This window comes from Schistocerca nitens, chromosome 4 (genome assembly GCF_023898315.1).
Source record: "Schistocerca nitens isolate TAMUIC-IGC-003100 chromosome 4, iqSchNite1.1, whole genome shotgun sequence".
Classification (NCBI taxonomy): domain Eukaryota; kingdom Metazoa; phylum Arthropoda; class Insecta; order Orthoptera; family Acrididae; genus Schistocerca; species Schistocerca nitens.
The window spans coordinates 871,624,430-871,645,781 of NC_064617.1; the positions used below are offsets into that span (position 1 = coordinate 871,624,430).

Below are 21,352 nucleotides of genomic sequence, written 5' to 3' on the forward strand. Positions count from 1 at the left end.
TAATAAATACACTACTGGCCATTAAAATCGCTACACCAAGAAGATGACGTGCTACAAACGCCAAATTTAACCGACAGGAAGAAGATGCTGTCATATGCAAATGATTAGCTTTTCACAGCATTCACACAAGGTTGGCGCCGGTGGCGACACCTACAACGTACTGACATGAGGAAAGTTTCCAACCGATTTCTCATACTCGAACAGCAGTTGACCGGCGTTGGCTGGTGAAACGTTGTTGTGATGCCTCGTGTAAGGAGGAGAAATGAGTACCATCACGTTTCCGACTTTGATAAAGGTCAGATTGTAGCCTATCCCGATTGCGGTTTATCGTATCGCGACATTTCTGCTCGCGTTGGTCGAGATCCAATGACTTAACAGAAAATGGAATCGGTGGGTTCAGGAGGGTAATAAGGAACGCCGTCCTGGATCCCAACGGCCTCGTATCACTAGCAGTCGACATGACAGGCATCTTATCCGCATGGCTGTAACGGATCGTGCAGCCACGTCTCGATCCCTGAGTCAACAGATGGGGACGTTAGCAAGACAACAACCATCTGCACGAATGACGTTTGCAGCAGCATGGACTATCAGCTCCCAGACCATGGCTGCGGTTACCCTTGACGCTACATCACAGACAGGAGCGCCTATGATGGTGTACTCAACGACGAACCTGGGTGCACGAATGGCAAAACGTCATTTTTTTGGATGAATCCAGGTTCTTTTTACAGCATCGTGATGGTTGCATCCGTGTTTGGCGACATCGCGGTGAACGCACATTGGAAGCGTGTATTCGTCATCGGCATTCTGGCGTATCACCCGGCGTGATGGTATGGGGTGCCATTCGCTACGCGTCTCGGACACCTCTTGTTCACATTGACGGCACTTTGAACAGTGGACGTTACATTTCAGATGTGTTGCGACCTGTGGCTCTACCCTTCATTCGATCCCTGCGAAACCCTACATTTCAGCAGGATAATACACGACCGCATGTTGCAGGTCCTGTACGGGCCTTTCTGAATACAGGAAATGTTTGACTGCTGCCCTGGCCAGCACATTCTCCAGATCTCTCACCAACTGAAAACGTCTGGTCAATAGTGGTCGAGCAGCTGGCTCGTCACAATACACCCGTCACTACTCTTGATGAACTGTGGTATCGTTTTGAAGCTGCGTGGGCAGCTGTACCTGTACACTCTGTTTGACTCAATGCTCAAGAGTATCAAGGCCGTTATTACAGCCAGAGGTGGTTGTCCTGGGTACTGATTTCTCAGGATCTATGCACCCAAATTGCGTGGAAATGTAATCACATGTCAGTTCTAGTATATTTGTTGAATGAATACCCGTTTATCATCTGCATTTCTACTTGGTGTAGCAATTTTAATGGCCGGTAGTGTACTTTCTTATTTTGTACTCCTGCTAATTAGTTGTGTTTTCCTGTTGTAGCTACCAAGCATTCTTGGCATAGTGGAACCCTTGTGTCCACCTTCTTGGCTACCTCATATTTGCCACCTCATGTTGATGGACTCGATAATGGTGGAAGATCGAGAGCCATCAAATGGGAATTGAACCTCATCACTGGGAAGCCAGAAGGCCGGTTAACCGACGAGCAGGAAACAAAGCAATATTTTTTGTGATAGCAGCTTGGTTTCATTGAAGATTCCAATCCACCATATTATTCCCCACCCTTTTGGCTATTTTTCAACATAATCTGCAACGTGATGACTTTACGCCACCTTACTGGTAGGACCTGTATGCCCTGATGGTACCACTCTACTGGTCGGCCGGCCGCGATGGCCAAGCGGTTCTAGGCGGTTCAGTCCGGAACCGCGCGACTGCTACGGTCGCAGGTTCGAATCCTGCCTCGGGCATGGATGTGTGTGATGTCCTTAGGTTAGTTAGGTTTAAGTAGTTCTAAGTTCTAGGGGACTGATGACCTCAAATGTTAAGTCCCATAGTGCTCAGAGCCATTTGAACCATCTACTGGTCGACGTCGGAGCCAACGTCTTGCTGTACCAATAACCTCCCGATCATCCACTGCTTCCCACCGAGTGACCTCCTCTCGGGTGTGCAAACCTGTGTGAGGTCTTGCGTTGTTATGGAGAAGGAGACGTGTGTTTGTTTGTGTGTGTGTGTGTGTGAATTCCTGAGGGACCAAACTGCTGAAGTCATCGGTTCCTATACTTAGACACTACTTAAACTAATTTATGCTAAGAACAACACACACACACACACACACATCCATGTCCGAGGGAGGACTCGAACCTCCGGCGGTAGGGGCCGCGCAATCCATGACATGGCGCCTCAAACAGCGCGGCCACTCCGCGCGGCGAAGTGTGTTTGATTGTGATCCGTAGATCACCTACAGTGAGACTGCCCAGCTGTGTGTGGCTAGCCAGCAGATGGGAAATCAGACAGGTCTGCGCGACGTTTTTGCTATGATGCCAGAAGCCTCGCCCAACGAGTCACCGTGCTTTTGTTCACTGCTAGGTCTACGTGGACATTGTGCAGGTATCTATAGCACCTCCGTTACAGACGCCATTTTGAAGAGTACGTGTAGCCCTACCACCTATCGGAACTTTACGAAACTATAGGGTCTGAAGCGAGAGTATTGACGATGTCCCACAATAAATTCCGCCTTTTCGACCGGAACTGCCGGAGAAAAAAAAAAAGTGATGCACTCCCTATTTAACGCCCCTCGTACTTGCTCAGATATAAGAGGCTGACGAATACCGGACACAACAAGGGTAACCCGATCATTGGGTGCTGTCGGCCCCAATGGTAGCTGAATGGATGCCGGCACGGTAGCTCAGCGTGTTCGGTCAGAGAGCCGGTTGGCCTCTGTAATAAAAAACTGAGTGGAAGGATCAACCACCCAACTTGAACAGGATGTCTTGCGACGTCCGCAACGACCAAACACAACGATCAATAACGAACAAAATGAAAAGGAAAATAAAAAAAAAATGGTCAACGCGACAGACTGTCAATCCTAAGGGCCCGGGTTCGATTCCCGGCTGGGTCGGAGATTTTTTTCTCTGCTCAGGGACTGGGTGTTGTGTTGTCCTAATCATCATCATTTCGTCCCCAACGACGCGAAAGTCGCCGAAGTGGCGTCAAATCGAAAGACTTGCACCCGGCGAACGGTCTACCCGCCGGGAGGCCCTAGCCACACGACGACTACTACGTTGTGTGCTACAAAGTCTATGAGACGTCTGGAGTTGTTTATGGAACCATAAAGGCTTCGTCAACTCTGAGGCTATTTCCAAGCACCGAATGAATATGGATCAGTTTCTGCAAAGTGTTACATCCCTGTTAAAGCCAATATTTGTTGTTTTCAGACCACAGATAAACTGGGAAATTCACGTGGTAAGAGCAAGGAAAGGGATGGAAGGGAGACGAGTGAACAACATGATTCGTCTCTATGGATGTATATGAGACAATCAATCAACGTGTTGACGAGACCAAGAGAGAGTATTGTGGCACAGGAGCTGGAAAGGAGCAGAGTCAGACGGGGCTAGGTTGGTGCTGGCTGCCCAATGGTGGTTTGGTGAGCGAGGAGTAGCACGAGAGATAATGAGGCAGGACTGGGTAGGGGAAACCTGGGCTATCTGTTACTATTTTCAATATTTTTTGTACATCAATGTTTTTAGAGCTATGTTAATGCGAAATACCTCATAATGTAGCAACACGATTATAGATTCACTGCCTTCTTTCCTTAGCTATCAGGAATATCAGTGACTTGACATTATTTCTGGTCATGCGCATTGTAACAATGTACCCCACAATAGACCATGTTGTTACTATGGCTGCAGTAAGTCGTTACAAAACTATACCACCGATCACAATCGTATAGTTTTGTATTATGAATTGTTGTTTTTCTCTTGCATGTAATTTGTTATCAATATTATGGAAAACCCTGTATTCTTTTTACAATGACTGTTAATCTGACAGTGCCTCTTTTGCCACTTTGCTGTATGTTTCTTTGGGCGTTGTGCCTCTGTTTCTCTTCTTTTTGTAATTTCTCATGTTGTGTTTACAAGGAAAATAGATCATAAGAAATTGCACACGACACGGAGCAGGTTGTTACACCGTAACATCTAGCTCCAACGAAATTGTGCCGCGCGGGGTAGCCGTGCAGTCTACGGCCTCTTGTCACGGTCCGCGCGGCTTCCCCCGTCGGAGGTTCGAGTTCTTCATCTGGCATGGGTGTGTGTGTCGTTCTTAGCGTAAGTTAGTTTAAGTTAGATTCAATAGTGTGTAAGCTTAGGAACCGATGACGTCATCAGTTTGGTCCCATAAGCCCTTACCACAAATTTTTCCAACGAAATTGTAACGAATTTCCCCGCGCACTGCCACTTCATATTCCGTTACAGATAAGCATCAATTTTGAATTGTACAGAAATTTTAAACGTTTTATCACTCACCTTAAATTGATACTTCCACGTGATATAGGACTTACACTCATTTACAGAAAGGCTGTGTTGCTACTAAATAAGTACTCTGAGAAGAGGAAAATCAAAAAAAGAGTGAGAAACAATGTTTCACCTCATGGACTCTCTGCTACTGACTGTCCACCCTCGAGTGGTTGACAGAACTCTGCACCAGGTGCCAACGTCTACTGGAACGAAGGTGCGCTGCTACCAGCAGTGCATTCAAAATTCGCGTGTAGCATGCTTCCCTACGTAACAACTACACTCCTGGAAATGGAAAAAAGAACACATTAACACCGGTGTGTCAGACCCACCATACTTGCTCCGGACACTGCGAGAGGGCTGTACAAGCAATGATCACACGCACGGCACAGCGGACACACCAGGAACCGCGGTGTTGGCCGTCGAATGGCGCTAGCTGCGCAGCATTTGTGCACCGCCGCCGTCAGTGTCAGCCAGTTTGCCGTGGCATACGGAGCTCCATCGCAGTCTTTGACACTGGTAGCATGCCGCGACAGCATGGACGTGAACCGTATGTGCAGTTGACGGACTTTGAGCGAGGGCGTATAGTGGGCATGCGGGAGGCCGGGTGGTCGTACCGCCGAATTGCTCAACACGTGGGGCGTGAGGTCTCCACAGTACATCGATGTTGTCGCCAGTGGTCGGCGGAAGGTGCACGTGCCCGTCGACCTGGGATCGGACCGCAGCGACGCACGGATGCACGCCAAGACCGTAGGATCCTACGCAGTGCCGTAGGGGACCGCACCGCCACTTCCCATCAAATTAGGGACACTGTTGCTCCTGGGGTATCGGCGAGGACCATTCGCAACCGTCTCCATGAAGCTGGGCTACGGTCCCGCACACCGTTAGGCCGTCTTCCGCTCACGCCCCAACATCGTGCAGCCCGCCTCCAGTGGTGTCGCGACAGGCGTGAATGGAGGGACGAATGGAGACGTGTCGTCTTCAGCGATGAGAGTCGCTTCTGCCTTGGTGCCAATGATGGTCGTATGCGTGTTTGGCGCCGTGCAGGTGAGCGCCACAATCAGGACTGCATACGACCGAGGCACACAGGGCCAACACCCGGCATCATGGTGTGGGGAGCGATCTCCTACACTGGCCGTACACCACTGGTGATCGTCGAGGGGACACTGAATAGTGCACGGTACATCCAAACCGTCATCGAACCCATCGTTCTACCATTCCTAGACCGGCAAGGGAACTTGCTGTTCCAACAGGACAATGCACGTCCGCATGTATCCCGTGCCACCCAACGTGCTCTAGAAGGTGTAAGTCAACTACCCTGGCCACCAATATCTCCGGATCTGTCCCCCATTGAGCATGTTTGGGACTGGATGAAGCGTCGTCTCACGCGGTCTGCACGTCCAGCACGAACGCTGGTCCAACTGAGGCGCCAGGTGGAAATGGCATGGCAAGCCGTTCCACAGGACTACATCCAGCATCTCTACGATCGTCTCCATGGGAGAATAGCAGCCTGCATTGCTGCGAAAGGTGGATATACACTGTACTAGTTCCGACATTGTGCATGCTCTGTTGCCTGTGTCTATGTGCCTGTGGTTCTGTCAGTGTGATCATGTGATGTATCTGACCCCAGGAATGTGTCAATAAAGTTTCCCCTTCCTGGGACAATGAATTCACGGTGTTCTTATTTCAATTTCCAGGAGTGTATTTCTGGTCACATCTACGCTACACGGTGGAAGAAGCTGGAATTTATACCTGGAGTGGCGGAAAGCGGAGAGAAGCAATCCGTATCACTCAAGGCGCAGTGTTGAACGGGATTCGTTGTAGTTAGTTTCCGGGTGGGTGGAAGCAACTCTGTTCAGTAGATGATTGGAGGATCAGAACTTTTCTCTTACTTTAATTAGTTTCCAGGAGAGCATAGGCGTTACTAAGGCTATTACTGAGTCTCTGTGAAGTCTTAGCAGACTACTTGAATTAAGATACGAAGGCAGGAATTGCTGGGCATTAAAGTAACAGTGTAACTTTCATTTCAAATTTTATATCTCAGTATAACGTGCCCTGCAACATCCCTACAAGCGTTTCATATATATATATATATATATATATCCCTACAAGCGTTTCAGACATTTTCTGACCACCCTATATATATATATATATATATATATATATATATATATATATATATATATATATAGGGTGGTCAGAAAATGCCTGAAACGCTTGTAGGGATGTTGCAGGGCACGTTATACTGAGATATAAATGTAAAGAAACAAATTCAATATGTTGCGCCGTTTCAGAGTTATTTAGCGTTGAAATTAGCCAATAGGGGCATCGCGCGCTCACATTCAAGCGGGGTGCCAGGGGCGGTATTGCCCAACGAGTGCTTTGTTTGGTTCGTACCTTCAATGCTAAATAACTAGGAAACGGCGCAACGTATTGAATTTGTTTCTTAACATTTACATCTCAGTACAACGTGCCCTGTAACATCCCTACACGCGTTTGAGACATTTTCTGACTACCCCATATATATATATATATATATATATATATATATATATATATATATATATATATATATATATATATAACCGCGCAACCGATACGGTCGGCCGGCCGCGGTGGTCTAGCGGTTCTAGGCGCTCAGTCCGGAACCGCGCGACTGCTACGGTCGCAGGTTCGAATCCTTCCTCGGGCATGGATGTGTGTGATGTCCTTAGGTTAGCTAGGTTTAAGTAGTTCTAAGTTCTAAGGAACTGATGACCACAGCAGTTAAGTCCCATAGTGCTCAGAGCCATTTTTGAGCCATATATATATATATATAGTGTTTCACTAAATGTGTTTGCCTCTGTAAGTTACGAAGTAATAGGTGACAGAAATATTTAATGCTGTAGGTCACCATAAGAAACGTTACACTGACTGCGGAAATATGAACATAATTTATTGTGTTATTATCCAGAGAGTTACAGCAATAGTTGTTTCTATCATGCATAGGAATCAGTGACACCAGCTTCGTATATATCAATTTAAATTACATTCCTATCACCTTTAGTTGCCGGCCGGTGTGGCCGAGCGGTTCTAGGCGTTTCAGTCTGGAACCGCGTGACCGCTACGGTCGCAGGTTCGAATCCTGCTTCTGGCATGGATGTGTGTGATGTCCTTAGGTTAGTTAGTTTTAAGTAGGTCTAAGTTGTGGGGGACTGGTGACCTCCGATGTTAAGTCCCATAGTGCTCAGAGCCATTTTAACCATTTGAACCACCTTTAGTTTGAGAGCTACAACCATTCAACGTTTCAGGGCCAGATGCCACACAAGCTGCGCATAACGCAATGCGCCTTCTAAATGTGGTGCGGCCGAGTTGTAACGTCGCCGGTGTCACGGAGCGAGAAGCTTCCTCGATGCGCTGTTAGACTGCCGACTGTCGCCGCACACGGCCGTATACCAGACAGTTCGAGCCACAAAAATAAACTTGGCTCAATATACCACAGTTACTGACATCGGATGAAGATGGCATACGCGAACAACGAATACGTTGACATGTTACTGATGCTCGGTGAGTGCCGACACGATGCCATTGAAGCAGCCATGGCGTACGCCACGAGATATCCTAGGCGAAGAGCTCCGGCAGCCATTACGTTGTTACGTGCCGAACGACGACTTCGAGAAGCAGGCAGCTAGGTAATGCGCCGCAGTAACAGACGAAGAACTGCAAGAAGTGAGGAGACGGAGGTGTTTGTTTTAGCTGCAGAACACCACGATCCTCATGTCAGCTTACGAGCAGTTGCTGCAGTCGCTGGTGTCAGTCTCACGTCTGTGTGTCGTATACTACACGGCTACAGGTTTCATCCGTACCGCTTGTAACTGACCCAGGAGCTGCATGGGAACGATTTCCGTGTGAGAGTTACATTCTGTGAATGGACCATGCGTAATTTCACGCTGGAGTCTTTACAAGGTGTTATGTTCTCTGATGAGTCCACGTTCACAAATTATGGAGCAGTTAATCGCCATAACGTGCACTACTGGGCCGCAGACAATCCTAGGTGGGTACGATCTGTCGACCGTCAACGTAGGTGGTCTATTAATGTAGGGTGTGGAATCCTTGGGGATCGATCCACACTACTTCCCAGGTACACTGACAGGTAAGTTATATTGCGCGTTTATAGTCGACAGTTTGAGTGGTCTCCTTGAACATGTGTGTCTACACACGAGAGTCCATATGTGGATGCAGCACGATGGTCACCCAGCCCATTATGCGCGTGCTGTTGTGGAAGAACTAAACAATAGGTTTGTAGGAAGGTGATTGGGGCGCCATGGTCCTCATTCATGGCCCGCAAGGTCGTCCGATTTAACACCATTACATTTATTTTTGTGGGGACATCTAAAGGTTCGTGTTTACATCACTGAGCCCACATCCCCAGATGATCTAAAACGGCGCATCGAGGACGCATGTTGCTCCGTGACACCGGCGATGTTCGTACATCTCGTTCGCAGATCCTTTAGAAGGCGAATTGCATTGTGCATTCAGGAAATGGACACACATTTAAATCAACTTCCCACCGCCAGAACATCCATCACCCACCACACAGCCATGCATTATGTACAGCGTGTGGTATCTGCCCCTGAAACTTTGAAGGGTTGTAGCTCCAAAACTAAAAGTTATAGGAATGTAATTTAAATTGATGTATACGCAGCTCGTGTAACTGATTCCAGTGCCTGATTGAAACAACTATTGTTCCATTTAAAAATTGTATCTTTTTGCTGTAACTCTTTGGATAATAACACAACAGATTATGTTCTTAGCTCCGCAGTCAGTGTAACGTTTCTTATAGTGACCTACCGCAATAAATATTTCTGTCGCCTATTACTTCGTAACTTACAGAGGCAAACACATTTAGTAAAACACCCTGTATATAATTTACATTGACGTATCCTTATAAGTATCTAGTTTTCCTTTCTTTAAAGTATTTCAGTTACTTAAGATAATTCCCGTTTACTGTTCCATCTCAGTTGCATATTTTTAATTTACTTATTTGTTTCGATAACTCTGGATCATCTTCAGATGTAAATAGTTGCGACAGTAACCCGTCTTGCCTACGAAGAACCACTTATCTGAACTCTAATATGTGATTCTGAGTACATAAGATGGGTTGCTGACGCAACTACTTTGATCTGAAGATGATCCGGAGTCATCGAAACATGTAATCTCATTAAAAAATATGCGACTGAAGAGGAAAAATAACGAGGATTACCTTAAATATCTGTACAGCTGCTGAATCTCTCAAGACGATTATTTCTTTTATAGTATTTCAGTTACTTCGTGTTGTCACCATAGTGTTCTCTGTAATATTTGTGCGTGACAGATATAAGTGTACGGAAAAGTGTTCATTTGATTTGATTTACTCTTGTGCATTTTCCGGCGTTGATATCCCTATAGATCACCTATCTCTTGAACGGATGTTGGATCTTCGGGAAATGTGCAGTCAGAGAGGCCTGATGAGTCGCAGATAGTGAATTACCCTTGTGTCATCGGCTCAACAATTTGTTTACAGTTATCGGTGTTGGTAGGGTTTGTATCAAAGACAGCTGAAAGCGATCAACTTTATTTTAGGAGCTAAGTAAAGGGGTGATGTGTCACAACGTTAGGCCATAGGCTGCCCTATAACTCGGTGTATGCGTCAGTTCAGATATTGTACATCGATAAGGGAATACCGCCATATATAGGACCGTGCCTAACACAGCATCATGGTATAGCGCTGCTTAGTGCATCCAGTCAACAGTGAACTTCCGATGGAATCGTAATTGGATTCCGGTCGGATCGAATGGAAGACACAGTCATTTGACAAGGGCACAAGAAGTTGGCGGAACTGGTTAACTTGCGAGTAAAACGGAAATTCCTACAATGCTGTCATAGGAGGCGATGAGGGAATTGGATGAGGGAGTCAGTTGAGAAATGGTGGAGGACGAGTATTGACATTGCGTTTTGTAATATACACTATCTGATCAATAGTATCTGGACACCCCTATATATTTGCAGAGCTGACCACTAAACGTCATGAGACACCATTATAAAAGCAGAAGGAGAGTATTGCGTTCTTAGTACAGAAGCCTAAATGGCCTAGGGGACCAGCACGATACGTCAACATGTTCGGCCAAAGACCTGGCTGCTCTCTGTACTAAAAAATGAAAAAAAAAGGAATGAAAGAATCAACGATTAGCTTGAACAGGTGTCAAATGACGTCCGTCAAGAACAAATGCAACGAATAAAATAGGAAAAAAGAGGATAGCTTCTTTGATTAGTAACCGAAACGACCTCGGTCCTGCTTTCGAATCCCACCACCGCCTAAAGTTTGAATCAAACTTATCAGCAATGGCGGCCGAAAACATCTGGCATAAGAAGTCATCCTCGTTCTGCCAACGAACTTATCGAAGAGGGCAGACGTGCGGACAGCGATTCAGGGCACTCTCTCGTCCTTGTGGTTGGAAACTAGCCCTACAAGACGGAATAATCAGCAATGATCAACGGGGGTGAAGATGCAGAAGTCAGCGGAAACCACTGCATTAAAGACACATAAAGTGTATCCACAGGACTTGTGGTCTGTCATTGAAAAAGTTTCATGATGATCTCTCCATTGGCAAATGATTCCGGACTAGTCCTCGGGTCTCCAGGAGTAGATGGGCACACGGGAGGTGACTATGAGAAAGAAAAATAGAATAACCAACGAAAGGATAATGTTCTACTAGCCGGGGCGTGGAATGTAAGAAGTTTGAACATGGTAGGGAAGCTAAAAAAATGTGAAAGGGTAAGTGCTGAGGCTCAGTCTAGATATAGTGGGGGTCAGTGAAGTGAAATCGAAAGAAGACAAGGATTTCTGGTCAGTAATATCAACAGCAGCAGAAAATGGTATAAAGGGAGTAGGATTCGTTATGAATTGGAAGGTAGTGTACAGAGCGTGTTACTGTGAACAGTTCAGTGATAGGCTTGTTCTTATCAGAATCGACAGTAAACCAACACCGACAACGATAGTTCAGGTATACAAGCCGACTTCGCAAGCCGAAGATAAAAAACTAGAAAAGGTATATGAGGATATAGAACGGGTAATTCATTACGCAAAGGGAGACGAAAATCTAGCAGTCATGGGGAATTGGAATGCGGTTGTTGGAGAAGGAGTACAAAAAGGTTATGGTAGAATATAGGTTTCGTACTAGGAATGAGAGAGGAGAAAGACTAATTGAGTTCTGCATTAAATTTCAGGTGGTAATAGCGTAACTTCGTTCAAGAATCACAAGAGGAGTTATACCTGGACAAGGCCGGGAGATACAGCAAGATTTCAGTTAGATTACATCATGGTCAGGCAGAGATTGTGAAGAATAACTCCTAACGACGATGGCGGGGATGGTCATCGAAAGCTCGAGGATATGATTCGAATTGACGCGGCTTGAAAACCGAGAACGTTTTATTCATGTTCGCCATCGCGGAAGACTCCGAGGACACAGAGATTCAGAAATCAGATGCTGGATTATAATGCGTGCCCAGGGCACATATAGACTCAGATCACAATTTGCTAATGATGGCCGGCCGGTGTGGCCCAGCGGTTCTAGGCGCTTCAGTCTGGAACCGCGTGTCCGCTACGGTCGCAGGTTCGAATCCTGCCTCGGGCATGGATGTGTGTGATGTCCTTAGGTTAGTTAGGTTTAAGTAGTTCTAAGTTCTAGGGGACTGATGACCACAGATGTTAAGTCCCATAGTGCTCAGAGCCATTTGAACCATTCTTTTGTGTGCTAATGATGAAGATTAGGCTGAAGTTTAAGAGACTAGTCAGGAAGAATCAATGCAAAGAAAGTGCGATACGGAAGTATTAAGGAATGAAGAGATACTCTTGAAGTTCTCTGAGCCTATAGATACTGCGATATTAAATAATTCAGTAGCAAATTCAGTTGAAGAGGAATGAACTTTTTTAAAAAGGGCAATAACGGAAGTTGAAGAGAAAGACGCAGGTACAACAAAAGTAACTGCGGAGAAACCATGGGTAAGACAAGAAATACTTCAGTTGGTCGACTAAAGAAGGAAATACTAGAATATACGAAGATAGTAACTGTTCTCGAAAGAACAGATACCATTGTTGACCGTGCAGCTAATCTAGAACTAAATTAATTGATACCCTCAGCTGCCGACAGGTGTTGTTGATATACCTCGATGGGTACAGCTGAAAATGTGTGCCTCGACCGGAACTCGAACCCAGGATCGCCTGCTTACATGGCAGACGCTCTATCCATCTGAGCCACCGAGGACACAGATGAATAGCGTGACTACAGGGACTTATCCCTTGCATGCTTCTCGTGCGACCCACATTCCCAACTGTCCACAATCTACATAGGTAATGTTCCTAATAGATATTTGCCCATCCACTCATTACTCGCTCGGTCAACAATGATATCTGTTCTTTCGAGAACAGTTACTATCTTCATATATAGTTAAAAATGGTTCAAATGGCTCTGAGCACTATGGGACTTAACATCTAAGGTCGTCAGTCCCCTAGAACTTAGAACTACTTATACCTAACTAACCTAAGGACATCACACACATCCATGCCCGAGGCAGGATTCGAACCTGCGACCGTAGCAGTCGCGCGGTTCCAGACAGAAGCGCCTAGAACCGCTCGGCCACCGCGGCCGGCTATATAGTTAAAGACCTTCGTCTGTGCGAATGCGCACAGGTTGCCAAAACTCTTACGGGATTCATACCTCAGTGCGCGCGAGTAATGAGTGGATGGGCAAACATCTATTAGGAACATTACGTATGTAGATTGTGGACAGTTGGGAATGTGGGACAATAAGTTGGGAATGTGGGTCTCACGGGAGGCGTGCCAGAGATAAGTCCCTGGAGTTGCGCTGTTTATCTGTGTCCTCGGTGGCTCAGATGGATAGAGCGTCTGACATGTAAGCAGGAGATCCTGGGTTCGAGTCCCGGTGGGGGCACACATTTTCAGTGTCCCCATCGAGGTATTTCAGCAACACCTGTCGGCAGCTGAGAGTTTCAATTAATTATTTAAATTCTAGAATGTTCAGGGCAATTCAGGAATATAGAAAAATATATCACTCAGGAACGACATAAATACGAAGTGCAGGGCGAAACGGCTACATAAAAAAGTGGAAGAAATCGAAAAAGAAAGGCTTGTCGGAAGGACAGTCTCAGCATATAAATAAGTAAAAACAAACTTTGGTGAAATTAAAAGCAAGGTCGGTAACATTAAGAGTATAATGGGAATTCCACTCTTATATACAGAGAAGAGAGCACCCGCCACGTTAGCCGAGAGCGCCAATGCGCTGCTTCCTGGACTCGGGTAGGTGCGCTGGCCCCAGATCGAATCCGCCCGGCGGCTTAACGATGGCGGCCGATGTGCCGGACAGCCTGGATGTGGTTTTTAGGCGGTTTTCCACATCCCACTAGGTGAATACTGGGCTGGTCCCCAGGTCCCACCTCAGTTACATGGCTCGCAGACGTCTGACCACATTCGCACTATTCCATGGATTACACTAGACACAGTTGGGGTACACTCATTCTGTACCGGGGGGGGGGGGGGTACAGAGTAGTGGCAGGAAGGGCATCTGGCCACCCCTTCAATTAACCTTGCCATATCCGGTTAACCATGCCGACACTGCGTCGTTGTGGCAAAAAGCACAAGCAAAAGAAAGAAAAGAAAGAACGATGCAGAGAAGAGAGCAGATAACTGGAAAGAGTACACTGAAGGCCATTGTGCGGCAAATGACTTGTATGATGACGTTACAGAAGAAGAAACAGGAATGGACAGGGAGGTTGAGAAGGGATCCAATATTAGAATCAGAGTTTAGAAGAGCTTTGGAGGACTTAAAGTGAAATAAGGCAGAAGGGATCGATAACATTCCATCGGAATATCTAAAATCGTTGGGGATGTGGTAACAAAAGGATAATTCGCGCTGCTGTGTAAACTGTACGAAACTAGCGATATACCCTGAGACTTCATCATCCACACAATTCCGTATACTGCAAGGGCAGACAAATGCGAGAATTATCCCACAATCAGTTTAACAGCCCATGCACTGAAGTTGCTGACAAGAATAATATGCAGAAGAATGAAAAAAAAACTGAGGATATGTTGGATGACGATCAGTTTGGCTTTAGGAAAGGGAAGTTCTGACATTGTGGTTGGCACAGGAGGCAAGAGTCAAAAAATCAAGAAACGTTCATAGGATTTGTCTATCTGGTGTAAGTGTTCTACAATGTAATATGGTGCAAGAAGTTCGAAATCCTGAGAAGTAGTAGTAGTAGAAGGGGTTGGTGGGCGCACGACAGCAAGGTCTTCAGCGCCCGTTCAGTATCATAGTGAGACGGGTGTCAAGAAAAAAAAAAACTCAGAACATTTACATAAAACGGAAAATAAAACACGGGGAACAATCATTGAAGAATATGTGCTCACCCACACCGAAGCGTGGGATGAAGCAGGGCGTCAGCAGTAAAACATGGACAACACAGGAAGGAAATGGTAGAGGGAGCTAAAACAATGTAGCAGATGGAAGTGGCTGGCTGACCGCAAGGAAAAAGGGGAGGAGTCAGCCACTCTGCAATACACTAAAACCTCCAGCCTAAACGTTTAGGCCAGAGTCCAGACACATCACAAAACTTAAAAACCCTAGACACACACGTCTCATCGTTAGCTAAAACACAAGGCAGATCCCCATCAACTTGTGCTTCTGCCCTTGCATCGCGGTATAAAATGCAGTCTGTTAAAATGTGCCGGACAGAGATTGGCACACCACAAGCATCACAAAACGGAGGATCCTCCCGCCGTAATAAATAGGTATGCGTCAGAGGACAGTGCCCGATCCGAAGACGTGTGAGGGCCACCTCTACCCGCCTGAGCAGCCGGCAGGAGGAACGCCACGGCCGTGTGGTTGACTTTACCGACCGCAGTTTATTGGCCGTCACCGCCAGCCATTCGTCCTCCCACATCTCCATGCACTTCCTGTGGAGAATGGTAATATACTTTACTTATTTCCACTTTAAAAGAAGACGTTCTCCCTTACACTTGATGCTGCAGTTTTACTGCATGAGCAGTGGAAAAGTAGTACGTAATAAAATGTTTGTCTTTCGTCAATTTGTGGATTATCAGCGAGAAAAAGTTTCGTAAAGGTTTGAAATTGTGCATAAAGTTTGTTGGAAACTGCTCTCATTCTCAGATACTGGATGAAAATAGCCTGGGTATCTGCACGCAGTGAGTTTCGCTACCCCAGAACACAGCTGTACAGTAGATACCCGCAATACCTGTCTCAGTGTGTTAAGCCTCCAACATAAGATTATGTCATTTAATGAGTACACAATGGCCGCATCATAACTTTTAACCTAAGATCACATTACTTAACGAGTAGGCTATGACTGCATCTTATGTTTTTAATTTCGGTCAATAATAGTTACATTAGATATTGAAAACCAAGTTTTTGTTGCCTTTGGAAGCTGTTAGTCAAGCTGCAACTGGGACTGAGTGAACGGGTGCTTGTTTTAGCCGTTCAGTATATAGATTCCAATTTCTTGAGGAAACCTTAAAGTCATTCTTTCGTCTCCCTGAACTTTAATCACCTTTTCAAATTTCTGCTTACTCAACGCACAAGTTCAATAACTTTCACACTCTCTTCTCAATTACTGCCTCCCTTTAATGTCCTTAGACTCATAACACAGCAGTCTGATATACTATCACATAAGAACAGCTTGTGGTTGAAATCACTAGCAAACTGATCGTTTTGAAAGTGAAAGATTTAAATGCGTGATTAGGGCAATAACACACGACCTTCGGTTAGATACCCTTCACTGAGTGATGGAGTGGGAGACACAGGAGGCGAATCCAGGGTGGGGGGAGGGAAGGGTGGGGGGTACGGAACCGCAGGCGTCCCTCTCCCAGAACTACACCAAATAATTAAGAAAACACTTCTTTTACTCTGGAGAATTTGGAGACGACACAGTGATACAATATTTCTGTGAGCTCAGATGCCCCCCACCCTTTCCCCGATACCAAACTCCTGGATTCGACTCTCGGCAGGCATACAGCATGAAATGGTGAGAAAATCTACAGGGCGTGCGCCTCGACCCTGTCATCGCCGACCGGCTGAAAGGTTACAGACGCTGTCGGCCTCCCCTTCTGGACAAACCAATGAACTCGCCCAGCGCTTTGGACGTAAATTGGTGAGTGCACATCGGCCACCGTATCCTGTGCAGGCTACATAACGAGAACTGTTGCGCTACACTCATTTCACTCTTGTCGACTCGTCCTCTCTTACTGGAGCACCCAGGGGTGTAAGGCTAATCGTGATTTGTTATCAGTGTGCAAGATGGACACGCGATCTTGCTGCCGTAATTTAGCACTGGCAAGGCGAAATGACCAACTGTTGCAATGAGATGGCTTTTAACGAAGGTGTGATTTGTGAGATTGTGGGGGGTGTAAGACGAAAATTCATTGATGCAAGGTACAGAACCCCAAATGTGTTCCATTAAAGGAAGAGTAATATGTCGCACAACTTTCACACTACAGTCGACGCTTCAGATGGAAAGCCTAAAGTTTTCATCAATGCAAACAAAACGGTTGTATTCTTGTTTATTCCACCTTCAGTAAGGGGAAACCTATGTGCTGCGTCAAATAAAAACTTGGGACAGAGAAACGTCACTGTTATATCCCTGCGATAAAAAAGCGCACTATTTTGTATTCATCTGGACATGGCGACTTGCGTTTATGGGCTAACAGCTAGTCGTGTATCTCATCATTCATTTCTGTAATTTATTTTAATATTTGATCGCCATTTAGATACTGCACTTCTTCCTCGTGTCAAGTTGTCTGGTACTACATTTGCAGACTCAGTGAAGGCTCTAAAGTGTGTGTATTTTGACATAATTGGTAGACACTCTCTGAATATATGGTATCGTCTAAAGAGCGTGGCACCTTCGCAATTATCGCTACCACAGATGTTAGCGATGTCTCGCTCCAATCCGCAACTCATCACAGCAGTGCCATCGTACAGGGGTCTATACAGGGTGTTACAAAAAGGTACGGCCAAACTTTCAGGAAGCATTCCTCACACACAAAGAAAGAAAATATGTTATGTGGACATGTGCCCGGAAACGCTTACTTTCCATGTTAGAGCTCATTTTATTACTTCTCTTCAAATCACATTAATCATGGAATGGAAACACACAGCAACAGAACGTACCAGCGTGACTTCAAACACTTTGTTACAGGAAATGTTCAAAATGTCCTCCGTTAGCGAGGATACATGCATCCAGCCTCCGTCGCATGGAATCCCTGATGCGCTAATGCAGCCCTGGAGAATGGCGTATTGTATCACAGCCGTCCACAATACGAGCACGAAGAGAATCTACATTTGGCACCGGGGTTGCGTAGACAAGAGCTTTCATATGCCCTCATAAATGAAAGTCAAGAGGGTTGAGATCAGGAGTGCGTGGAGGCCATGGAATTGGTCCGCCTCTACCAATCCATCGGTCACCGAATCTGTTGTTTGAGAAGCGTACGAACACTTCGACTGAAATGTGCAGGAGCTCCATCGTGCATGAACCACATGTTGCGTCGTACTTGTAAAGGCACATGTTCTAGCAGTACAGGTAGAGCATCCCGTATGAAATCATGACAACGTGCTCCATTGAACGTAGGTGGAAGAAACTAAAATGAGCTCTAACATGGAAATTAAGCGTTTCCGGACACATGTCCACATAACATCTTTTCTTTATTTGTCTGTGAGGAATGTTTCCTGAAAGTTTGGTCGTACCTTTATGTAACACCCTGTATAGAGCCGAACATGGACGTACTCTACCCCAGTTCTTGGCACCAGTTGACGCAGGCAACATAATCGATTAGAACGAAAGAGTTATTCATGTAAGAAATGGAAATGTACTTTAGTAAATGTTGAACATTGTACTTCAAGAGAAGAGTCTGCAATTGTATGCAGCAAGGGATGCTTTAATAATCAGTGACAATCGTAAATATTGAATCACTTCTATGGCAAACATGGTCTGGGGAGTGGCTGTCGAGCTACGCACCTAGACTCCAACTGGGCGTAGCCCTCCTGTGGCGAGCCAGGGTTCGGTTGGCCACCTCACCAGGCCCCAGAGAGTTGTTGGCCACATCACTATTTCCCAGGGGTTTGCTGCCCGCCTCGCCAGGTAGGTTGTGCTCTCGCCTGGCTGCCTCCTCGCTGCTGGAGTCGCCAAGCAGACCCAGGCCCAGGTCCATCCAGGAGTAGTAGTCCTCGTCAGACCCTGCAACACACACCGTGGGCAGGTGGCGCGACAGTTCGTGGGGCAGTAGTTGCAAGTGGGGCAGACATCACTGCTGGCATTGTGTGAATCCACATCCTACAATAAAATGGAAGAGACATCTCTCATCACTCCTTACAGCAACAATAAAACGCCTATCCAGTAAGAGAGCTACGCTGTCACTTCCAGTTTTGATTACAAAAAGATCTCTCCACAGAAGATGTGGTTTTCATATCACAAGTCAGATTATACAGAATGGTCAAAATAAACCTGGCAATGAACATCACAGAAGATGTTGGAACTGGCCTCTGTTGGCATCGATGCAGCACTGTGCTCGATTTATCAAACCGTGGGATGTGCATACTGGCTCCGCCTGCGGCATCGCAGCAACAGCATTTTCAGTGTTCTGTTCTGGGCATTCCATTGTGTGAGGATTGTTTTGGTATGCCTGATCCTGCAATTTACCCCACAGGTAAAAATCAAAGGGAGAGAGATCAGACGATTGAGACAGCTAGGAGATTGCACTGCCTCTCTTGATGGTCCTCTCCACACTGGACGCTTCACGCGCTTGTGACAAGGCTACCAAGTCTGCACGTGTGCTGATGCTCCATCTTGCTGAAAATACTCTTACAGTCGTTAATTTACTGGGAGCTCATCCATGTACTGATCATAAGCAGCTTCTGAACATGCCCGTGAGCATTAACAGTTTGGCGCAAGAATCGCGTTACAATGCCAACACACATTGCATACCAAACACCACTGTTACTGTAACAGTTCTTCGAAGTACTGAAGGAGGTCTTCTGATGCAGTGGCGCATGTTCTGTGAGTTCACATACACTGCCACGTTGAACTAGGCCTCATCACAGGAAATGGAAAACTGAGGATCCGAAAGTCCTGATTGCGCTTCACTCGGAAACTACTAGCACGAAAGTTTGTCTGGACACTTTAACTCGTGCACATCAGTAAATACTTAAGGATACAGATCCAGGTTGTTTTTGTTAATGTTTCGACATGACGATCTTTTAACTCCAACTTGCGTAGATAAAAGGCGTACAGGTTTCGCCGGACTGTGTTCCAGAATTTCCTTCACTCGAACATTCTGCTGTTCAAACTATTTTCCGGCACTTAGCGTTTTTATTCCCTGCACAGCCTGTTTAGCGCTATTCTGCCAGTACGTTTTGCACTGCAGATTTTGCTGAAAGTTTGACCAAAACACTTCCAGGCTGAATTTTTTGGGAGAACAGTTTCGCGCAGGTCCTCAACGAATTGTGCTTAATGTAAAACTCGCCGATGAACACTCGCTGTTTCATCGTCAACACCATTTTATATTGCATTCAGTTGGTCACTGAACGCGTCTGCTATCACGAACTCAAACGTAATGACAGTGAATTACTGTCCGTCCCCGGTATTTGAGTGGTCAGCGCGACAGAATGTCAATCCTAAGGGTCCGGGTTCGTTTCCCTACTGGGTCGGCGATTTTCTCCGCTCAGGGACTGGGTGTTGTGTTGTCCTAATAATCATCATCATCATTTCATCCCCATCGACGCGCAAGTTGGCGAAGTGGCGTCAAATCGAAAGACTTGCACGCAGCGAACGGTCTACCCGACGGGAGGCCCCAGCAACACATTTATTTAGTAAATTACTCTGAACTCAGCATGCAGCGGACGTGCATGCGCAGACAAGTGACACTAACCGAATGGTGCATCTAAATCATGGTTCACAGCGTTTTATGCGCTATGCAGTTTTCCTGTTCACTAGCAAAGGCCAGTTTCACATGAGTCTCGGAAATATTTTGCAGACCAGTTTCATTTTTATACCCTGAATAAAATGTCAATAACGAAATATTTCCATGGTGGTATGTTCACTCTTTGCAACTAGATGAAAGGCACTTTGTTTTTTGTCAAACGTGTTTCGTTTCTTTTATTTATGAAGCATCTTCAGTGGCTTGTAATACATGTTGGTTTTACAGATACACTGAAGAGCCGAAGAAACTGGTACACCTGCCTAATATCGTGTCGGGCCCCCACGAGTATACAGAAGTGCCGCAACACGACGTGGCATGGACTAGAGTAATGTCTGAAATAATGCTGGAGCGAACTGACACCATGCTGCATACTGCAGGACCGTCCATAAATCCGCAAACGTACGAGGAGTGGAGATGTCCTCTCAACAGCAGGTTGCAAGGAATCCCAAGTATGCTCAATAATGTTCATGTCTGGGGAGTTTGGAGGCCAGCAGAAGTGTTTAAACGGAAGGGTTGCACTTCTGTCACGTTGAACGATTCCCTTCTGCGTCGTTGGCCACGTTCTTGCAGCATCCTTTCCCAGCCGCGGCGATGTCAGAGATTTGATATTTTATCGGATTCCTGATATTCACGTGAAATAGTCTTATGCGAAAATCCCCACTTCATCGCTACCTTGAAGATGCTATGTCCCACTGCTCGTCCGCCGACTATAACACTACGTACACTACGTTTAAACTCACTTAAATCTCGATAACTTGCCATTGTAGCGGCAGTAACTGATCTAACTACTGCGCCGGACACTTGCCCTATTCAGGTGTGCCGGCCAGAGTGGCCGTGCGATTCTAGGCGCTACAGTCTGGAACCGAGCGACCGCTACGGTCGCAGGTTCGTATCTTGCCTCGGGCATGGATATGTGTGA

The 21,352-nt window shown here is 46.2% G+C and overlaps 1 protein-coding gene across 1 annotated transcript in view; it reads right to left on the bottom strand.

The window, feature by feature from the left end:
• LOC126253358 (uncharacterized) overlaps positions 1-21,352 on the bottom strand; it is a 214,097-nt gene that overhangs the window by 60,072 nt on the left and 132,673 nt on the right. Inside the window, exon 3 of the mRNA XM_049954631.1 lies at positions 18,474-18,692. Within this exon, the coding sequence (XP_049810588.1) occupies positions 18,474-18,692 (219 nt within the window). The remainder of the gene's footprint in view (positions 1-18,473; positions 18,693-21,352) is intronic.